We start from the raw sequence: 20,425 nt of genomic DNA on the forward strand, positions 1-20,425 counted from the left end.
TGTCAGAACGTACCCCTGATAATATCTGACAATGTCTAACTGAAAATAAAATATATATTCATTTGATAATGTTAGATATTTGTACATAAAATATAACTTTTCTTTCCATACATTCAATTTTTTACTTAAAATTGACCTTCATCTGCCTGTTGTGTCACCATTCTACCAATAAGCCATAGAAAAATCCATACAATTCATTTGAATTGTTTGAATTGTTTCTGAATCCACTCTTTGCTTCTGCTATCACATTATAGACCTGACAGTTTTTACTGTTTCTACTTCGACTCCATAGGAAGTGGAGAGTGCTCATTACTGCAGTATTCTTGCACCGCTTTTGTGGAAATGAATTAATGCTGTGACATGTCTGTGGAATTGTAGTTATAAAGTTTAAGTTTCAAACTTGGCGATACTCAAACTTTCTTCTAATTAGTCCAAATACAAGGGAGAAGAACTACTTGTTTAGAACAACAAATGGTAAAAGCTTCTCTGACAGCTGCATCATTACTGTTATGTTGTTATATTGGATTTTAGAGGAGGTAGGACAATAGGCATTAAATTGCATGGTAAAAATAATCTTGATTATACTTTTTTAATCAAACTCTATTGAATTTATCAATACTAATAACACATAAATACACAACTGCCACTTTACAGTGAACAGCCGTGGAGTCAAGCACTCATTTTCAGGGAACTGACCGATTCCTTTCATGGCTTTATGGAGAATTTCAGCATCGTGTTTGGCGTTGAAGTTGACAAAGGGTCTAACGCTGCCTCTGTACGCCTGTGGGAAGAGAGCAACACAAATAACCTATAAACAAATATCTTTTTCTTTATGTTTCTCTATGCCCTGGTTGGGGAAAAAGCTGTAAATGACAGTGAAACAGGTGTGTAAAGAAACACTCTGTCTCTATATCAATCAAAACTTTATTTGTACAGCACCTTTCATACAAGTTAGTGCAATTCAAAGTGCTTTACAGATGACTGACAAGCCGATAATAAGACAGAACAAATGTAAAACAGTTTGAGATTAATGCACACAAGAAGTTTTAAAAAATGATATGAAAGACATATGTAATAAAACCAATAAAACACATGCAAGTATGCATCTGTTTGCAGGAACAAGAAGAGGTTTCTCACTGACCACAGCTATCTGAAACCAACAACAACAAACCTTCAATGAAATTTAACATTATGTGCAAATTAATTGTCAATTTAAAGGCAGTAAATGAGCTTCACCTGTCAAATAATAAGTGATGTAGGTTGCTGTACCTTTAAGAGATGCTAAAATAAAATTCATATTGTTTCAACAGAAGGTTTTAGTGCTCTATGATTAAAAAAAAATCGAATCTAATCTAAATGGCATTAAGTGCTTCCCACTGGATGCTGACAATATTTCATTTTTTGACCATAAAGAAAATTAAGATACTAAATATTGCTGCAGATGACTGTTGGCTGCTGCTAAAGAACATTGCTACAGGCCATCAAAAACCTACATGGCTTTGAACGTTAACTGTCTTAAATCTGGGGCAAGTACTGCAAGTATAATCGAAATCAAGTCTGGCTGCTGCTTTGTGTCATACAGGTAATTTAAAAAATATGCTATGTCTCACTTGTGAGTGCTCAGATTGTTCTCCCGGGAAAATGTCATTTGCAAAAAAAAAAAAAAAAGCAATAAAACATCTGCCTCGGCTCGGCTGTTTCAAACTCTGCGCAGGTGGGAGAAATGAGAGAATATTGTCTTTTCTTCCTCTCAGACAAGGTTTCTGTTTATTATTTCTTTTGTTGGTCATCTGTTTTCACACAGATAAGCTTCTGTGTGCGATGATGTATTCAAGAGAACAAGCTCTTCCTGTTATATGAGGATGTTTCCTCATATTGTCGTACATTACTAATACATCACTGTCACAGCCTTGATCCTGCTGGCTTACATTGTGAAACTGCATATAAATGTGACACCACGGTGTCTCTTTAGAAACAAACAACTTTTTTCTACAATGAAATCAGCCAGTTTATTTAAAACATTATGTTGTGAGTCAGAACATATTGGTTATTCAATTTTCTGTCTTTCCTGCAACATTTAACACTCATCTTCTACAAAGACATCAATGTTAGCTTGCAAATATCAAACTGACAAAGTATTTTCAGCCACTCTAGTGTTGTGACTGTGTTGATCAGACCACCACTTTGATCCAAACTGAGATATCTTCACAACTACTGGATGGATTGTCATGGATTTGGTTACAGATAAGGTACCCAGATGATGAATCCAAATTACTTTGGTGATCACCTGACTTTTTATCTAGCACCACCAGCAGGTTATAGGTGACGTCCACATCAACAAGACGAAAAGTTGACACTTTTGGTTCACATGTCTAAACAATTATCAAATGGATTGTCCTGCCATACATGTATTCAAAGATTAATCATATTGACTTTGGTCATATTGATAGTCTTCTGACTATTATTCACTTAACACCACCATCAGGTGAAAATTTAATTCTTTCCAAATCTTGGTTCAAGACCAAATACCTTCAAAATTAATGACATTCCTATCAGCCTCAGCTGTACTGTGTTTAGAGCTAATGTTAGCGTGCCAACACACTAAACAAAAATGGTGTATAACTGCTAAACATTAGCTGTTATGTTATGTTATGTTATGTTATGTTATGTTATGTTATGTTATGTTATGTTATGTTATGTTATGTTATGTTAAGTTAACATTGTGATTGTGAAGGTGTTAGTATCCTGATGTTAGCATGTAGCTCAAAGCAGAACCGCTAGAGTGGCTGTAGACTCGCTAAAATTAGATAAATAATTTTTTGACAATTTGACATGAAGATAGAAACTTTTCAATATTAAAACAGTCAGACCTCCTCATGTAGATGACTCCTAATGGATGTAAAGTCTTGTATCAATAAGTTCTGTTTCCTTGACTCATATTTCCAGCTTTTTTTTTCAACACAACAATATTTAAGTCAGCCTCAACTCGATGGTAGCTGGTTCTTCTTTTAAACTCTGATTTATTCTTGTGAGATCAAGGATTGCACTGATGCCCTGTTCTACACACATTTCCTACACGCAAATAAAGTCTGTCTGTCTGTCCCACCCCTTCCTTCTATCACAGGTGATTAGGGATGCAATTAACAATTGTTTTCATTATCAATTAATCTGCTGATTATTTTCTCAATTAATCAATTCATTGTTTTGTCTATAAAACTTCAAAAAATAGTGAAATATGTTATAATTCCCATTATATCCTGTTATAATTTCTTAGTGCCCATGGTGATGTCTTCAAATGTCTTACATTGTCTGATCAACAGCCCAAAATCCAATAGATAGTCAGTTTACTATCATGAATGACAGAAAACATTTGGTACATTTTTGGTATAAATTAGTAAAACAAATATTCAATTATCAAAATACTTCACAATTAATTTTCTGTTGATTGGCATCTAATTAACCGTAATTAATCCAGAGTAATTGCTCAAAATATAAAACAGCAAGTCAAAAAGGAAAAAATAGACTTTTCCAATAACTCAGCAAATTGTGAAAATATACTGAAAATATCTCTGACAAGGCCTATGGAACAGACTTAATGCATGTTTTTAGCTATCAAACTCAATGCTAGTCTCACAAACTGGCTGTTTATTTACTTTTCACAAAGCGCAGTGAGATCAGTGTGCCTTCTTGTCAGCCAAAGTGCCATCAGGGAACACTGTCTCCCAACTGCCCTTTGATGAAATTGAAACCCAGTGAAGAAACAGTAGACACTCATACCTGCAGTTTCCATGCACATGGTAATACAATATGGGACAAATTAGACCACCGTCATCATGAGTTCTTGCCATGGCTTTACGTCTGAAATCAACTTATTCTCATCAGACAGTCTCTCAACAAGCTGAGGAGGATCAAATCAAATCAAGGATATCAAATGAAGCTGCCCCTTCTTGTTCTGTGCAAATGTGAGTACTGCACGAGTTGTACTAATGTTTACTAATCATTTACTAATGAGTGTGTCTTTGCAGAAAGGGCTTTCTGTGAACTGAGGATCATCTAGAAGTCGAAGTATCTGCACACCTCAGGTCTTTGCAGTAAGTGCTAATAGGAGATGGACAAAATTGAAGATTTCATGGAATGAGAATTCAATTAAATGTATGGTTTAGGGTTGCATGAAAATCTGAGGCTGGTGCTGACAGTTATTTGTGATATGTATTGTTTAAGACTGATCGTGCAGGCTTGAAGGGGCACTGACCTTTCAAGAGTCAAGACACACTTCATCACACAAACATTAAAGGATGGGTTGGGTTCACAATTTCTCAAGTCTGTCTTAAAACAATAGTCAGGTGCTTAAATGAACATTGTTTTCATTGCTGAAATCCCTTTATAGTGCACTTACAATGTAAGTAATGGGGGCCAAAATCCCCAAGCCTCCATCTGTGCAAAAATGTATTTAAAAGTTTATCTGAAGCTATAATGAAGCTTCAGCTGTCAAAATGAGTCAGATCAAGTAGATATCTTTAAACGAGGTTTTAAGAGGTGAGGTTAAACCCGTGGGAAGACGCTCTGGGGTAAGCTGAAAGAGGCTTATTTCACTTAATCAAGACTGGTGGTGAGTCTGTGTCTGGTGGGAAAAGGGAGGTTCTGTTATGCTTATGGCTTCAGAGACCTGGGTGCTGATTTATAGATTGTGCACACATGGCGAAATACCTTCTGAGTTTTCGCTTATTAAGTCCACCACTGAAGTACGCATTCTATGTATTGTGTTTTCACTTTATTTTATCTTATTATTATTATTAACTGGGTTTTATTTTCCATCTTATATGCATTTACATATTTTTATGTTCATTTTGTCTTTTTTCATGTGAAGCACTTATTGCATGTCATTTCTTTTGTTGTACAGCACTTTGAGCTGCATTTTCTGTATGAAAGGTGCTATACAAATAAAGTTATTATCATTATTATTATTATTATTAATTGTACAGTCTTTTTAGTGCCAAAATCCCTCTTTTTGTTACTATTCTTTCACCACAGCTCAACAGGGAAACACTGTCCGATGAAACACGAAGAGGGAATTTGATGCTAAAAATTCTGTAAATGTGGCAGATATCCACTTGATATGACTAACTCAGACTTCTGAAGCCTCATATAAGCTTCAGATCAACTTTTAAATGCATTTTTGCACAAAACGTCTGTGTGGACACACTGTACGTTTTGGCCTCCTTCGCTTACATTGAAAGCACATTTGAAGGGGGTCTTTTAATAGCCAGTATGAACAGGAGGAACGATTACAGCGAGGAAATCCTCTTTCAGTGTTCATATGACTTGGAAAATAGTGAACGCATCCCTTTTGCTTGCTGCCGTGGCTAAACCACATTCATCTGAATATTGGTGCAGTATTCCAACTATTTTATGCAAGAAGAGTAACGGCTTCTCAAAAATTCACTTGCCATTTAACGTATCTTTAGGATATTTAATTTATTGTAAAATAAAACAAATCAATGTAACACTTACCATCCTTTTTGCTGATGGAAAACAACCACTCTAACCTGAAAGAAAGTGGGAGGAACAGATTAAACAATTATGATTAGAAAAGGGAGGTTTGGATGATTGGTTGAAGACATGTTATAGTCTAAAGAGTCAGATCAAATGTACTCACCAATTGTATTAGCTCCTAAAGTGAAACAAGTTTATCTTCTTACCAACAGGTGTCTGTCTTCTTTCTCCTCACAGGTGATCTGTGGCTCCAGAAGAGGCTCTTTTACTTTCTGTCCTTAAAAAGTGGCTCCTCTGGAGGCTGCACTGTTGCAGAGGAAAGCTGACAAGAGACACTTCCTCATCCGCATGCAGTGTTATCTTTCACTTGCTGTCAGTCAAACAGGAGCTCATGACCTCATGCATTCAGCTGGTTTTATGTGACCTTCAAAAAATGTGCCAAGAGTTAAATATTTCTCCACATGTTAAGTGTCCCCAGGATCCAAATGGTTATTGGAGGCTATTTTCAAGAAGTTATCATCCTTTCAAGCAGTGTTTCTCATATAGTAAATTACAGTTAATGAGAAATAGTTTCCATAGACAACAATCAACCTCTAAAGTGAATGATAATTCTGGATAGTACAGTAACAGGAAGCATTAATTGTACAGATGAAAAATAAATCCAAAGGGATAATAAAAACATCACACAAACACAACCTGCCTTACATTATGTTTTTGTTAACAGTCAATATACATTATATTTGTTTTTAATAGGTTATTTTCCTGAAATGCTTTATTTATTATGCAAAAACATAGATGATATATATTTGGGCCTCATCAGTGGTGGGAGAAGTGTTCAAATCTTCATAGAAATAGCAATAATGCAGTAAAAATACTTAGTTACAGGTCCAGCCCTGAAAATGCTATTCAAGTTGAAGTACATTATTGGATTATTATTACTGATGCCTTCATGTATAAGTAGCATTTTACTGTTGTAGTTGGTCAATGTGGTGCTAATTTGTTTAAGTATTTTATATACGTTTTGGGTAGTTTAATGTATAACAATGCATCATATTTTATAAGCTAATCATATGTCTTGTTTGTAAGTAAAAGTATAAATAGGCATGAAATAGAAATACTCGAGTGCAAGTACTTCAAATTTGATCCTTTACTTAAGTAAAAGTGACAATATCACAATGTAAAAGTACCCAATTACAAGTGAAAGTCCTGTATTAAAATCCTACTTAAGTAAAAATGCAACTATTATTAGCTAAATTAATTAAAAGTACTTGTTTGCAGAAAATCTGCCCTTATGACTGATGTGTTAAATGAATTAAATACTTTACATTGTTAATACTGAAGCATCAGTTTGTATAAAGCAGCATGTTACTGTTGTAGCTGCTGGAGGTGGAGTTAGTTTGAACTACTTTATATACAGTTCGCTAGTTTAGTCCAGTGCTTCCCAACCTAGGGGACCCCATCAAATTGTCATAATATGAGGGGATGTGAGATAATTAATGGGGGAGAAAAGCAGTAAAAACTAGGCTCTGATATATCTGGATTCATATTTCAGACTTCTCCCTAATTGATTTTTTGTGAAATATTGGTGAGTTTGACCTCATTAGGCCTTGACCAGTTATTTATTTGAAAACATGGGAGAAGTTTAGAGGGGAAATGAGTAAAGGAACCGAAACAACACATTGATTTTATGTAAAGGAGTCGAAAGCCAAAACATTTTGGGAACCACAGGTTTAATCTTTAACGATGTAGTGTAATTTATAAGATCATCATATTTTATTTAATGTAAATTTTTTATCTGAAAAGTAATAAGTAACTAAAGCTTTTACATAAATATTGCAGAGTGAAAAGTACAATATTTCCCTCTGAATTGTAGTGGAGTAGAGGTATTAAGTTGTATACAATTAAAATACTCAAGTAAAGTACAAGTTCCTCAAAATTGTACCTATAAGTACAGAATATGAGTAAATGTACTTAGTTTCTTTCCACCACTGGGCCTTTAATGACATTTTGTAAGCAAATGTCTGAAGGTGATGAATAACATTAGTCTAATTAGTTCAGTGCATGAGTCAGTCTGTGCAAGAGGGTGTCATTATTTTACATAATTTATCATTTTAAAATGAAACTTTATTTAACATAGTATTTTTAATTAGGTAGTGTTTCTCTTTTGCCCTCTATATGGTTCACTTTGAGATTCATGCTCTTCATTTCTGAAGAAAGCATATTCTCGCGTGATTAATCTGGGGAAAACGCGTGTTATGGCAAACAGGAGACAGACAGGAGATGCTTGACGCCCGATAAGAGCGAAGGAATCGATGGAGCGAAGCGCTATGGTGCAGCTCGCATATCATCATTGCTGTCCTCTTCCCTGCAAACCTTAATTAAAGCGAGCACTTGTGAGAAGATGAGAGTGTGAGTACCATCTCATGGGTTATCCAGTTACGGATGCTTGCCGGTTCATCTCACAGCCTCACAGACTGATGAGAAGACAATTTCCTTTAAATGCAAATAAACAAGTGCACTCGCCGCTAATAATCAACTCATCAGATTAAATGAAGATTTTTTAATCAGTCTGTTAGTCCATCTAGGCATGTAGCCTGAACAAGATGAGCAGATCATGTACTGCCTTGGATATTCAATATAAATATCACTCTGATATTCAGTATCAGAGTGCAGACCTGCAATTTTCTACTTGTAAACTCAGATAAAACTGAAGTTATTGTGCTTGGCCCTAAACACCTTAGAAACACATTATCTAATGATATAAGTACTCATTACCCTGGCCTCCAGCACCACCGTAAGGAATCTGGGAGTTATCTTTGATCAGGATACGTCCTTTAACTCCCACATAAATCAAATTTCAAGGACTGCCTTTTTTCACTTACGTAATATTGCAAAAATCAGGCACATCCTGTCCCAAAAGGATGCAGAAAAACTAGTCCACACATTTGTTGCTTCCAGGCTGGATTATTGCAATTTCTTATTATCAGGCTGCCCTAACAAGTCTCTAAAGACTCTCCAGCTGATCCAGAATGCAGCTGCACATGTACTAACAAAAACTAGACAAAGATCATATTTCTCCCATTTTAGCTTCGCTACATTGGCTTCCTGTAAAATCTAGATTAGAATTTAAAATCCTTCTCCTAATTTACAAAGCCCTTAATGGTCAGGCACCATTATTTCTTGAAGAGAGAATGCAGGCTTACTGGTGGTTCCTACAGTCTTTAAAAGTAGTATGGGAGGCAGAACCTTCACCTATCAGGCTCCTCTCCTGTGGAACCATCTTCCAGATTCGGTCCAGGGAGGCAGACACCCTCTCTACGTTTAAGAGTGGGCTTAAAACTTTCCTTTTTGATAAAGCTTATAGTTAGGGCCGGCCAGGCTCACCTTGGACCAGCCACTAGTTATGCTGCTATAGGCCTAGACTGCCAGGGAACTTCCCATAATGTACTGAGCTCCTCTCTCCTCCTCCTCCTCTCCATCTGTATGCATTCATGTAACATCAATGCATGTTACTAACTTGGTTTCTTTCCCAGGGTTTTTTGTGCTTTCTCATCTCGCAGGAAACCCAAGCCTTCGCGGTCCTTTACAGTCCTGTTGGTGTCTTTCCTCGGCTATTGCTGCTGTTATTATTATAATTATTACAATTATTATTATAATTGTTGTTATTCTGTCAGAACCCATCAATTTCTCTCCAGAAATACTCAGTATGTTTTTCAACAAGTCATTATGGTAAGTGTAATTATTTCTCTGGTAATAAGATTTGAAGACTTACAGCTTTGATGTCTGCCCTGTGGGCGTTGATTGACAGCTGTGATTGACAGTTCGCTCACCTGCTGCTCTCTCTGCTCCAGGGCTTGCATTGAATTGGACTTTTGGAGCTTCTGTTTAAGAATAAAAAGTAATTTTTCTCCAGACATGCAGTTCTTCTGTGTTTGTTTTTCAGGAGCTGCACTAACAAGACCCACACAGGATGCTGTCACACAATATTTCAGCATGTTTAATGTTAATTGATTAGGATACCAGCCCTGTTATCACAATTTTGCTAAAGTAGTTTACGTTATCCCAAGTGAGCGAGACTTGGTTAGACACAATAACAGATCGGATCAAGCGAAAGGTAAAGAAAAGGTTTTATTTCTCTGTGTGGTCCTTAGTGGACGTACATGGAGATACTAGCAGAGAGAGCCAGAGTGCAGTTATTAGTTACTGTTATTGCCACTTGTTATGATTGATTGATAGCTCTTTTTTATTCTGTTTCTGCACTTTGTGATGTGCCTGGGTCAGATATGTGACCAAAAATATCTTTTTCTTTAAAAAGTGAAACAATAAACATTGCTATTTTTTAACTACATTAATTTGCGTTTGTTTAAAATTTGTCACCAAAAGCTAAAAGAAAAAGGGGCATTAAATAGGCTGCTGAAAATGTCTAGCCCATCTACAGTTATACCTATACCTCTTATACAGTTTATGGCAAACTGGCAAATCCCGTCTGCTGAGAAAGACCATAATGAGAAGATGATGGTTTTATGATGTGTGCTACTGGTTTTTATTGTGTGTTGTTTTTGACTGTGTTATTACTCTCTGCTTTGGTAATTTATTGTTGAACTGCAGTGCAGAGTCCAGGACAAATTTCTCCATGGGGACAAACAAAGTACATCTTGATCTTGATATGATAGAAAGCTCAGGAAAAGCTACTGAACAGACCTTGTAAGTGAGATTGTTTTGTCAGCATTTCAAAAGTCCAGAATAAACTTGGAACTTCAATTTTGTTTTGATATGAAAAAAAGCAGCACATATGCTTTCAAGATTTATAAGACAAGCCGGGGAGCCTGCAAAACTGCTGACTGTTGCTTTCACTTCCAGCTATCATCCCTGAGTTGTCAGTTTTAAAACTGAATCACTGTGAGATTTTAATTCATGAGCAGAGCGCCACGGGACAGCGTGGTATACAGAGCTGCGGACAGCTCAATTTGTCAGGCGCTGACTGACAGACAATAAGCTCTATCATCAATCAGAGGTCTCCCCTGCCACCACTGATCGCCTCTGTTCGCTATCTTCTTCTATGTCGAGGGCAGATATTATTGAATGCAGATGACTCCATTTTGACAAATATTAACTGACCTTACGGACCTTTTGAGAATATACGTGAAAATCACATCATAATATCTGAGGCAGTTTTATGAGGCTGACTGAGAATGATATTTACCATTTCCAGTGAATTTCCCTGACATAAAGAATCAAGAATGTAGCTTGAGACTGAAGATCTGAGTGTTTTTTTTACTGATATGACAACATGGAACAATAGTGTAGTCCTACTGTGGCCAATTTGAATGACCGTCACATTCAGGTAGGAAACTCTACCTGCAAGATTAGCATTGCCTACTGTCACATAAATTAGGTAGCAATATCAGCAACAACAGTGCCTACTTAGATCTGGTAGGGTAGTTAGCTAGCCTAATTGCCCATTAGCTACTTTAGATTGGGTTAGAGTTAGGATCAAGTATAAAACCTTAACATTCAAAGCTTCAGTCAACTGGATTAACCCAGTTGGATTTTATGAAATATGGTTAGCTTATTTGCTGTCTTGCTTAGAGTTAGATGATTGATACCCTTCTCACATCCGTGATTTATGACTATATGGAGCATGGATGTATAAAGAGAATCGGGATGTATTATAAGAGCTGGATACTTTACTAAAAATGGCGCCCATTCAGTCCTATAGGAATAGCTCGGCTGGCACATATGCCAAAAAAAGTTTCTAGCTTCCGGTTTTGCTTCTCCGTTGTGCGGCCCACTGAATATGCGCAGTAGTGTTTCCCCCGCTGGCCCCGCCCGTGAGTTCCCGCTCAGCCCATAGACTTTACATTGTTATGGCATCACAGATTTTAAATTGGCTTTTTTCAGCACAAGGAAAGTTTTACAAATATAAAACCCATATGGATAAAAAGTTCACAATAGAAAGAGTCATAATTGATTTTGTTTGCAGTTCAAGGTATCCTGTTAACAGTTTTACAGACATCTCTTTTACAGTGGTGGTCTATGGGGAAAATGCCTTTTGGGCTGTAATACTGCAAGTGACCACTGGGAAAAATTGGCTGCAAGGCTGAGCAGCAGTGCCCTATCCAGCTCTTATTATGCATCCATGGATACGGTGCTGCCGCTCAGGCTTGCTGCCGCTCAGGCTTGCTGCCAAATCTTCCTGCTTTTTTCCAGTGAAAAAAACATTTTCCCCATAGACCATGTCATATTTATTCCATACAAAACCCTAAATGTAAAAACGACAAGTAGTAGACCTAGCTGTCTATTTTTCAAGTCTGTCTTCGCACAGCATTTACTATTTAACAGACAGAGTGATATCAGTCTTCTCATCTAAATGTAGACAAGATAGCAAGTAAGCATATTTCCCAAAATGTTGATATTATGCTTTAGTGGTACATGTTTCCAAACAACTGTGCAAATAATCTGATACCAAAATACACGCAATAAACCTGGCTGCCTAGTCAGTTTGATACAGTGATCCATTCTTGAGCTCAGTTTAAGTCTGTGGGGAATTGCTGATATGACAAATACTTGTGCCCCACCTTACTTTGACCACAGATAATTGACACCAAAATCTATACATTCCATAGACAAAGGTACCAACGTCACCATTACCATTGAATTGAAGGCTAATTGGCAGCATTCTTCAGCAACATAAGGTAGGTCTGGCAATTAGCACTTTATATATGGTTTTCAAAGTAACACATAATGAACAATTTTATATAGAGGCACAATTATCTATGCCCAAATTATATGTGAATAAATAGAAAAATTTCAAATTAAAATGTCACAAGGGGAAAAAATCAACATATACCAACCAAACATTACTGTGTTAATGAAAAGAAACAGGGAAACATTTTCATCATTCAGTGGTAATTTAGTTACATCATGTTTGTCCTTTTCAAGTGTTTTTTAAACTTATATAAAAATGTTCAAAACAACTACCATAAAAAATAGCTGTAAACCATGATTGTTTTTTTTTTCTCCTGCTCAGAGGCATAATTTACCTTGATTTATCTTTTATTATCTCCAAGCAGGTCTCCTCGTTATACCCTCGTTATACCCGTCTCACTCTCAAAAATGCAACCAAAGCCCAGAAACTGGATACAGATAATGAGGCTGGCTGAGCGTTTTTGTTGTTGTCATTCCTTATCTTCATATCTCTCACCACATCCCGTACAGTCTGCAGAGGTTGCAGGAAGCTCCAACATATGTCACTCATTTCATGTTTGGTTCCATTTATACTAGACCTGCACCTGTGTTGTTTTCAGAGACATTACAGCACTGTCTTTATCAGAGGAGGATGATAGAGGCCACCAGTGCCAGAGGACAGCTCTCAGCCAGACAACAGCTCTCATTAATCTTCAGGTTTCTTGCTGAAGGGAGAAGACAAGTGAGCTGTTAAATTTGAAATAACCTGTGTGCAGACCTATTGTAGGGAATTCAAAAAAATGTATTGATTGGAAACAGGGGAGAGGCAGTGAAGTTTCCAGACAAAGCATTAAGAATTTGTGAGAGAAAATGTTGAAAGGAATAGTTTGACATTTTGGAAAATACACTCATTCACTGTCTTTACAAGAGTTCAATGAGAAGATTGATACCACTAGGTGAATATGAAGCTGGAGCCACCAGCTGGTTAGCTTAGCTTAGCACAAAGACTGGAAACAAAGGGAAATAGCTAGTCTGTCTAACTGTAATGGAATTTGATGTTTTCATACAGATTAAACAAAGGAGATGTGTTAAATTAGTGAGCTTTAGAGGTGCTGGTTGCTGAATTTTCTTACATTTGGACAGAGCCAAGCTAGCTGTTTCCCTCTGTTTCCAATCTTTATGCTAAGCTAAACTAACCAGCTGTTCGCTCCAGCTGCATATAGTACGTATAGACACAGTGTTCTCAGCAAGAGAACAAATATTAAGTGCATTTCCCAAAATATCCAACTATTCTCTTAACAGCAGCTACAAAAACAACAAAATATAGATGCCTCCAAATGAATAGACTAAGTAGATTACATAAAAGGGGGGAAAACATGTCTTGTGCAACTATTTTCATCGTTTTGACTTAGTCTAATGGCTTTTCCCCAGTGGAAATATGCCAGAGTTTATGCCCTCCAGTAATGTTAACAATACCGACGCCTCACAAGCACTCTGTTTGAACTATGGGTGTTTGTGTTATTGTGTTGCTGTATTGAGGTGTAATTAACACACTTCCCTCAGGGCTAAGAGGCTATTGATTCCCCTTAGACTATTCAATCAAACACAGCCTGGCCTCCTCCGACTAATCATTGAAGAAAAAAAAATGAAACACACAAAGTCAAACTGAGAGAAATACTCTTCAGGTTCAATGCATGCCCTTTCCTGTGTATGGTAACCACTTGTAAATACCTGAGAAATATCAAACACTATTAAACTGGTGAACTCTTGAACAGTTGATATTAGCCGTTTGCCTCAAGGGTCCCATTTACTTTGTCCCCTGACATGGACACACGAGTTGAGAGACCAATTGGCACACAGAGCTCCTTTCATATTTTTCATCAGCGGCATATTCTCAATATCCCCCCTGCCAATTCACCAATGAGATGAGAGAGGTGCAAATTGCTCTCTTGAATCCATTGCTTTAATCAGCGTGAATAAAGATGCAGATTTAATTTTGGCTTGTGCTTTTACTCAGCAATTTAAAGCTTGGCTGTGTTAATTTGTCGGCGAGATGAAAAGAAATAGATGTTGCATAAGAAAAAAAGAACAATATTTTAATTACTCAGAACATAGATGACTCCCTGTTTCATGCTTGTCTGAGAAATATGATGCTGTAGCAACATATAAAGATGTTAAAAGAATAGACAGTGGTTTCTATAAACAAGAACATGAGCTTTTATTATATAATGAGGAGATATAAGCACTTGAGTCCATAACAAATCATTTTTTAAAGTCATTTCCTTACATGAATCTGCAAAGGCACATTCACGCACTCCCATAAGCCTCAGTCCTGGCTGCGTTTTGGCTGAATTGTCCCATTTTTCACAACACATGCTGTAACCTCTGATCAAGGCAAGGCTGTCTGAACGAGCGGACAGGCTGCAGTGTGGATTTCGCCACCGAGTTGCTGAGCTGCTTGAGGAGCATCCAGAGAAGAAGCAACATGAGCATCAGGAGCCCGAGCAGCATCCCCAGGTACAAAGTCAGGTTCCAGCCCCAGCCCAGTGCCAGGGGCATCGAGGTGGACGCCACCAAAAATTTTCTGGGGGCAGGCATGGGGTCAGGCAGCAACCCACCCTTCCCCACCTCTTCTAAAATGCTCTTCCCCCACACACACTTGGATCTTCTCAGGGGTTAAACAGATGCAAAACAGGTATCCAACTGGTTTGACTATGTTATAGAATTCCCATCTGCTTCCATAGTGTAATCCTTCAGTTAGTCAGAGGTGAGTGCTGTCAGTGATGAAGCAAACCTGTTGAGAGTCTGCATGGTCTTTGAGCTGCTCATTCTCCTGAGATGAAATGGTGAAAATCTTTCTGCAGCTGAGCTGTGCTTCCCCCTCTCCTGTCAGACTCCTCGCACAAAGCCAGCCTCCCCATTTATCATGAGAGGGGGGGAAGAGAGGGAGAGGCGCTTTCAACGCCATTGGCTGCCTTTACTTCATTTTCCACAGAGAACATCAAATCACTGATGTATGGAAAGTAGGAAATGTCAATATTACTCTGTCATATACTAATTAGTAGACAGAAAATGGCAGTCTTTGTTTGCCATGTTGATTCACATGTCATCCACTAGAAATTAGATGCAATAAAGCAGTTTTGGGTAAGTGGCTTGAACAAGTCATATCAGCTGAGGTAAACTATGCAACTGCCATGATTTCCAAGAGTCTCCCTCAAATTGAATTTCTTGCTCATATCAGTACTTTACCGATGCTCAGTCACCCTTCAAATACCTTATAAAATTTACTTCAAGTATTTTTTTTTTGCCTTTTCCTCCTATAGATCTGTTCCTTAAAACCTTCCCTGCCTTAATTTGTTTTATGCAAATACTTTGTGTGGACAACTGCAAAGAGCTTTTTTTTTTTTTTACTCAAATCATTATTGGTCAATGATAACCTATGAGTTAAATTTAAAAGCTTTATACCAATTTGATGGCATAACTCCTGAGCCTGATTTTAATGTCAACCACAGATTATGGAGCCTAATATTCACCAGTGCAAGCACCTAATAAAACAAGATGAACCATACACCCTTTTAACTATTCCTATGAAAATCAGGGTGTGTACAGATGTTGACCACCAACACTATTCTCACTTTTGAAGGTTATCTTTTCTTATGCATTGAACAAACTTGCAGAGTACCAAAACTAGTCCTCTGCTGCCCCCATGTGTCCAGTGTGACCACAAAGACAGAAATAAAATCTTTAAATGAATTTTATTTACAAGAGCCATATTTTACAGTGCAGAAGATGCCTGGAAAAATCTGTTGACTTCCCAGAGACCCATGTAATGAGACAGCTGACTCCATGACAGACAAAAACTTTAATCTGTATCCCACAAGGCCAAATATTTGTAGGTTACACCTTTTGAAAAAGGCAAACCAGCAACAATAACTGCTTAGGAGAAAACTCAACCCTTAAAAAAAGTGGAAAAGCTGGAGTTAGGTTCTGGGTTTGAGTACCTTCACAGGTCTAATGAGACACTGTAGATGAAAGCAGCATGTTTACAGAGTGGTGATAAAGACCTGTCTGATTAAAAGTCAAACCATTAAAACTGCCTGATTAACCAACTGTATCATTTAGTATATAAAAAAACACAATTAAAAAAAAATCTAAACATCTGCGCTACTCCAAGAAGAGCAGGTTATGTTATTTGAAATTGTGGCACATCATTTAAAAAAAACAACGACAGGGCGTACAAGTCTTCATGGACAAGGGGACGCAGTCAGTTCAACATCAATGTCGAGGGAGCTTCGATGAGGGAAACTTCATGGTACCTGCGAACAAAACAAGTGTTTTAGAACATTTGCCAGACAGGATATTCATGTCATGTTAGTCCAAAGCCACCAAGAAAGTTCTATGGAAAATATAATAAACCTCTAGGAACAGTTCTGAAGACAAGAAATGCGTTTGTCAAATTTATTAGCCTACTTACTTGGAGCCCTTGTACTTCTCCCTGACAGACTGCTGGGCGTGTTGAGCAACGTTGAGGTAAGTTCGGTGCAGATCCTCGATGCAGGGCATCAGATCTTCCAGGGAGTAGCCAGTCATCTCTATCAAGGACTTGGGCTGGAGAGAGGACAAGAGTCAGTTTTCATTCTGGGGGACACTTGTTAGTCCTTAAAATCTTGATCATCCTCAGGGAGATACAGATAAAATCTAGACTTTACAGCAAATTCAAAACAAGGTAAATTCTAATTATTCTTCCTCAAACTTACCCATGAGCCACCAGACACTGTGTGGTTGGCCAGGGTGTAGGCTGCAGCAGCTGTTTGTGATGGCAAGTACTTCAAGAAAGGATCCGAGTCAACCAGGCTGAGCTCCCCGAAGTACTGAGAACAGACAAGATTGAGTTATATGCAATTCCAGAAATAATGCTCATGATTTCAGGTTAAGTGCAAGATTTGAGTGAGATCTTTGCTTTTAAACACCACATTTTTCATATGCATCCAAATTGCAAAGCCAACTTAAGTTTTGAAATAAGTTACTGCATGCTCACCATTGCCAAGCTCTCCACCTTTTTGTTAACAGACTGCTGGAGGAAGTACTGGGTGAGAAACTGGTTGATGGTTGGCGCTGCCAGATCAAAGGACAGCACTTTAAGCACCAGATGCTCCATTCTTAACACCTGCTTCTTGGTGTAAGTGTCGTCAGTGATGTAAACAAACTCTGCCACCTCAGGGGGGTAGATTTCTTCAAATTTCCTGCATTTGGAAGAGAGTTAAATAGTGAGTAAGCAGCAGAAACTCAGTCTAACATTTACTTTGTGTAAACTTGTCAGCAGTTTGGTTCAGCAATACATTTGCTAATTTTTCAACATTAGTAGCCAATGCTGTACAGGTCCAGTGGAAAAGGGTCTATGTTGTGTGATCATCTTTCAAGTAAGCAAGTTATAAGACAGTCTTGGGAATTAATCTAAAGTCAGATGACAGTTTGTCTAGAGTACCTTTATGAAAAAAAACTGAACTAAATACTCACGAAGCCAACAGCATAGCGGCAGTCCCAACCAGCTGAAGCTTCCCCCTCAGGACAGACATTGAAGAGAGGAATCGATCGATGTAGTTGACAGCAAGATAAAGTGTCTCATTCTGAAGCTTGTACTCTTCTCCGACCTCGACCAGCCAGTCCACCAGGATGGCCCTCATGCAGTTTGTGATGTCAGGTTGCTTCTTCATGTAGCCTGCCTTAGGCCTGCTTTTAACCTGTGGGGTAACACTGCTATGTTAGTAGGAATCCTTTGACAGGCAGGAGTCTCACACACACACTTCAGATACACAGGCAGAAATGTGGTTTCTAGTCAAGATTTTAAATTCACTTGTCTCAATGTCTCACCTCCATTTCCCTCAGATATGTGTGGATTTCAGCAGCATACTCTGGGACTTCATTTACATTGACAGGTTTCTCCTCCCCCTCAACCACAGACATGTCCATGGGAGAGTCTGAACGAAGAAAAGTTAACATTTAGTGCAAGGAAAATCTTGTTTGCAGTCTTAATTTCAGACAGGGAAATCAAACAAAATCCTGGTGTATTTAATAGATGTGTTCTGATTGCAAGTGTCAGAAATAAGACAATTTCTGAACATTAAACATGTCAAGTATTCATAACCTACCAAAACTGACATCCATTGCTGATGGAATATCAATTGTGGCCAGGGGCTGTCGAAGCCGTGCCACAGCATTGTCAATTGCCAGGGGAGAGTCCTCAGAGATGCACTTTGATTTGACAGCTTCGACCACCGGCTGCCGCTGCTTCTTGGTGCATGCGCCATCAGGCTCATCCACGTGGATCTGGAAAGCAGGCTGCTTGGAGGATGGTTTCTCAAAGCAGCTTTTGCCAGAGTCTTCATTTTTACAGGACAAAGGCTGTGATGACTCCTGGAAGCACAACACAAGGTCAGATCTTTGTCCCACAAAAAGGGAAATTTTTGCATTAAGATGGGATAAAAAGACAGATATTACCGTGCTGGTACTATAATGCAATATTGAATAAAAGAGGGTTCAAGATTCAAGAGATTTTATTGTCACATGCACAGTAACACAGCAGGTGGCAAGACTGATGTGAAATTTGGCTTCTTCAAGCTCTAGTTCCATTTAATATAAAAAGATATTTGAAATTACAAAAAAAAAAAGAGGGAAGATTGAGACAAGTTATATTGAAATATAATGTAACAGAAAAACTAATAATGATAAAAAAAAAACACCAAGCTGTGTGGGAAACAAAGAATTTATGGTGTTTAGTGCATGTGGGATAAATGAAAATGAGTTTGCACCTAGTTTTTTGGAAACCTGCAACAATAGATGTCTCAGAAATAGAGAGCACTTGTATTCGATACAAGATGTATTCACAACTGTCAGTGAGGAGGGCGGGAGAAGCTCTTTTACATAAAAAATACTGAAAAATCACGGGACAAGCTGGTGAGTTTGTCTAATTAAATAATAAAAGGAGCTGAATAGAACAATGAGATCATAAAGTATTACACAAATGGAGATATTAAAATGGCGGACACCCGGATAACAGATGTAGCTGTGTTTAAATGAAGATTGCAAGCTTGTAATAGAGTGTACAAGAATATAAATGAAGGTTAAAATTGGCAGAAAAGTCGCTTTATCCCAACATTTGAGTTAAGTGATAACTGAAGTTTCTTTCCTCCAAAACTGACAATGGCACACAGGCATCCTTAGCAAACACTAGCTGCAGCCAGGCGAGCTACTTAGCATTGTCAACCCCAAACCGACCTGTTTCGTGCCGCGCAGGTTCTGAGTTTTGCTCCGCTGGTTGTTCTGCAGGGCTCCCAGGACGGTTCTGGCGGCGGCTTGTTTCGGTGGAAGGTTTTCTTGGTTCTCAGCAGCAACAGCTCGGGGTTTTATGGAGCCTCTCAGTCTTGATAGCATGTTTTCTTGGTTGTGGAAGTCGCTCGCCGCGCTTCCCTGTCCTCTGTTAGCTCCTGACATGTTTCCCCTCAAAACAAAAAAAAATGCCCTCTCTCCACGTGAAGATACTACAGCTGGTGTGTGCTGTTGTATGATATAAAAAACAAACACGTAAAAAGCGTGTTTAAGCTGCAAGAGATCGGACTATTATATCGAGGCTAGTGAACGTTACGTTAAGTTAGCTGCTACCGTTCACAGTCAAAACTAAGCTGTTGAGATGGCAACGACACTCGGAACTGCGAGGCTAAAAAAAACAAAGCAGACAAAAAGAAAAAATGCACAACTGGCGGCACAATATCGACAATCAGAACATGTGATTTTTCTTAAGTCGCCATATTCGAAAATTTAGAAATGACTACCAACCTGCAGGGACGCTCGCTAGCCTCGGTCCATCTATACAGAGACACGGAGAGATGTTGCTTTCTCTCAGTTCAAGTAGCCCGCGAGGATTGAAACGGACCAATCACAGACCGCACAGGCAGTGACGTACTAGAAATACGGGAGGCGAGAGGGTACAAAGTTCGCATAATTACAAATTCAAAACCGGTTTGACATATTTGAATGTAAAGTCGTAGTATGGACAAACGTTACACAGGAGGAACAGCTGTACCGACACAGACAGTACAAACAAGTACCCGTGCTGCAGTTTGAAGTGCTCTTAACCATATATGATTCGAAATAAAACAACAACAATAATAAAAAACCTAAAACCTTTCTATTCAGGGAAGCTTTTTCATCTCAACTCTTATTATTATTTTCTTTATGTTGTGTGTTC

The 20,425-nt window shown here is 38.2% G+C and overlaps 2 protein-coding genes across 4 annotated transcripts in view; both read right to left on the reverse strand.

The window, feature by feature from the left end:
* Positions 1–12,939, reverse strand: part of anxa5a (annexin A5a) — a 33,094-nt gene extending 20,155 nt beyond the window's left edge. The window contains exons 1-4 of one of the 2 annotated variants that reach the window (XM_042419041.1): positions 12,786–12,939; positions 5,700–5,917; positions 5,512–5,546; positions 697–781 (exon numbers count right to left, since the gene is read on the reverse strand). In XM_042419041.1, the coding sequence (XP_042274975.1) occupies positions 697–781; positions 5,512–5,514 (88 nt within the window). In that variant the 5' untranslated portion in view covers positions 5,515–5,546; positions 5,700–5,917; positions 12,786–12,939. Of the gene's footprint in view, positions 1–696; positions 782–2,870; positions 2,991–5,511; positions 5,547–5,699; positions 5,918–12,785 lie in introns of those variants that run through there. The other variant, XM_042419043.1, reaches the window with a different exon arrangement.
* Positions 12,940–15,916: 2,977 nt separating this feature from the next.
* Positions 15,917–20,121, reverse strand: ccna2 (cyclin A2). Of its 2 annotated transcripts, none has more exons than XM_042419681.1 (9): positions 20,014–20,121; positions 19,456–19,894; positions 18,330–18,594; positions 18,052–18,158; positions 17,698–17,921; positions 17,219–17,423; positions 16,938–17,051; positions 16,655–16,788; positions 15,917–16,496 (listed from the first exon to the last, which is right to left on the reverse strand). In XM_042419681.1, exons 2-9 carry the CDS (start codon positions 19,669–19,671, stop codon positions 16,445–16,447), a joined length of 1,317 nt encoding a protein of 438 aa, XP_042275615.1. In that variant the 5' UTR covers positions 19,672–19,894; positions 20,014–20,121; the 3' UTR covers positions 15,917–16,444. The 2 variants fall into 2 exon arrangements, with proteins under 2 accessions (XP_042275615.1, XP_042275616.1); XM_042419682.1 differs by having other exon boundaries at positions 19,456–19,734; positions 20,014–20,111.
* Between the last annotated feature and the right edge of the window lie 304 nt (positions 20,122–20,425).

This window comes from Thunnus maccoyii, chromosome 8, assembly GCF_910596095.1.
Source record: "Thunnus maccoyii chromosome 8, fThuMac1.1, whole genome shotgun sequence".
NCBI lineage: Eukaryota > Metazoa > Chordata > Actinopteri > Scombriformes > Scombridae > Thunnus > Thunnus maccoyii.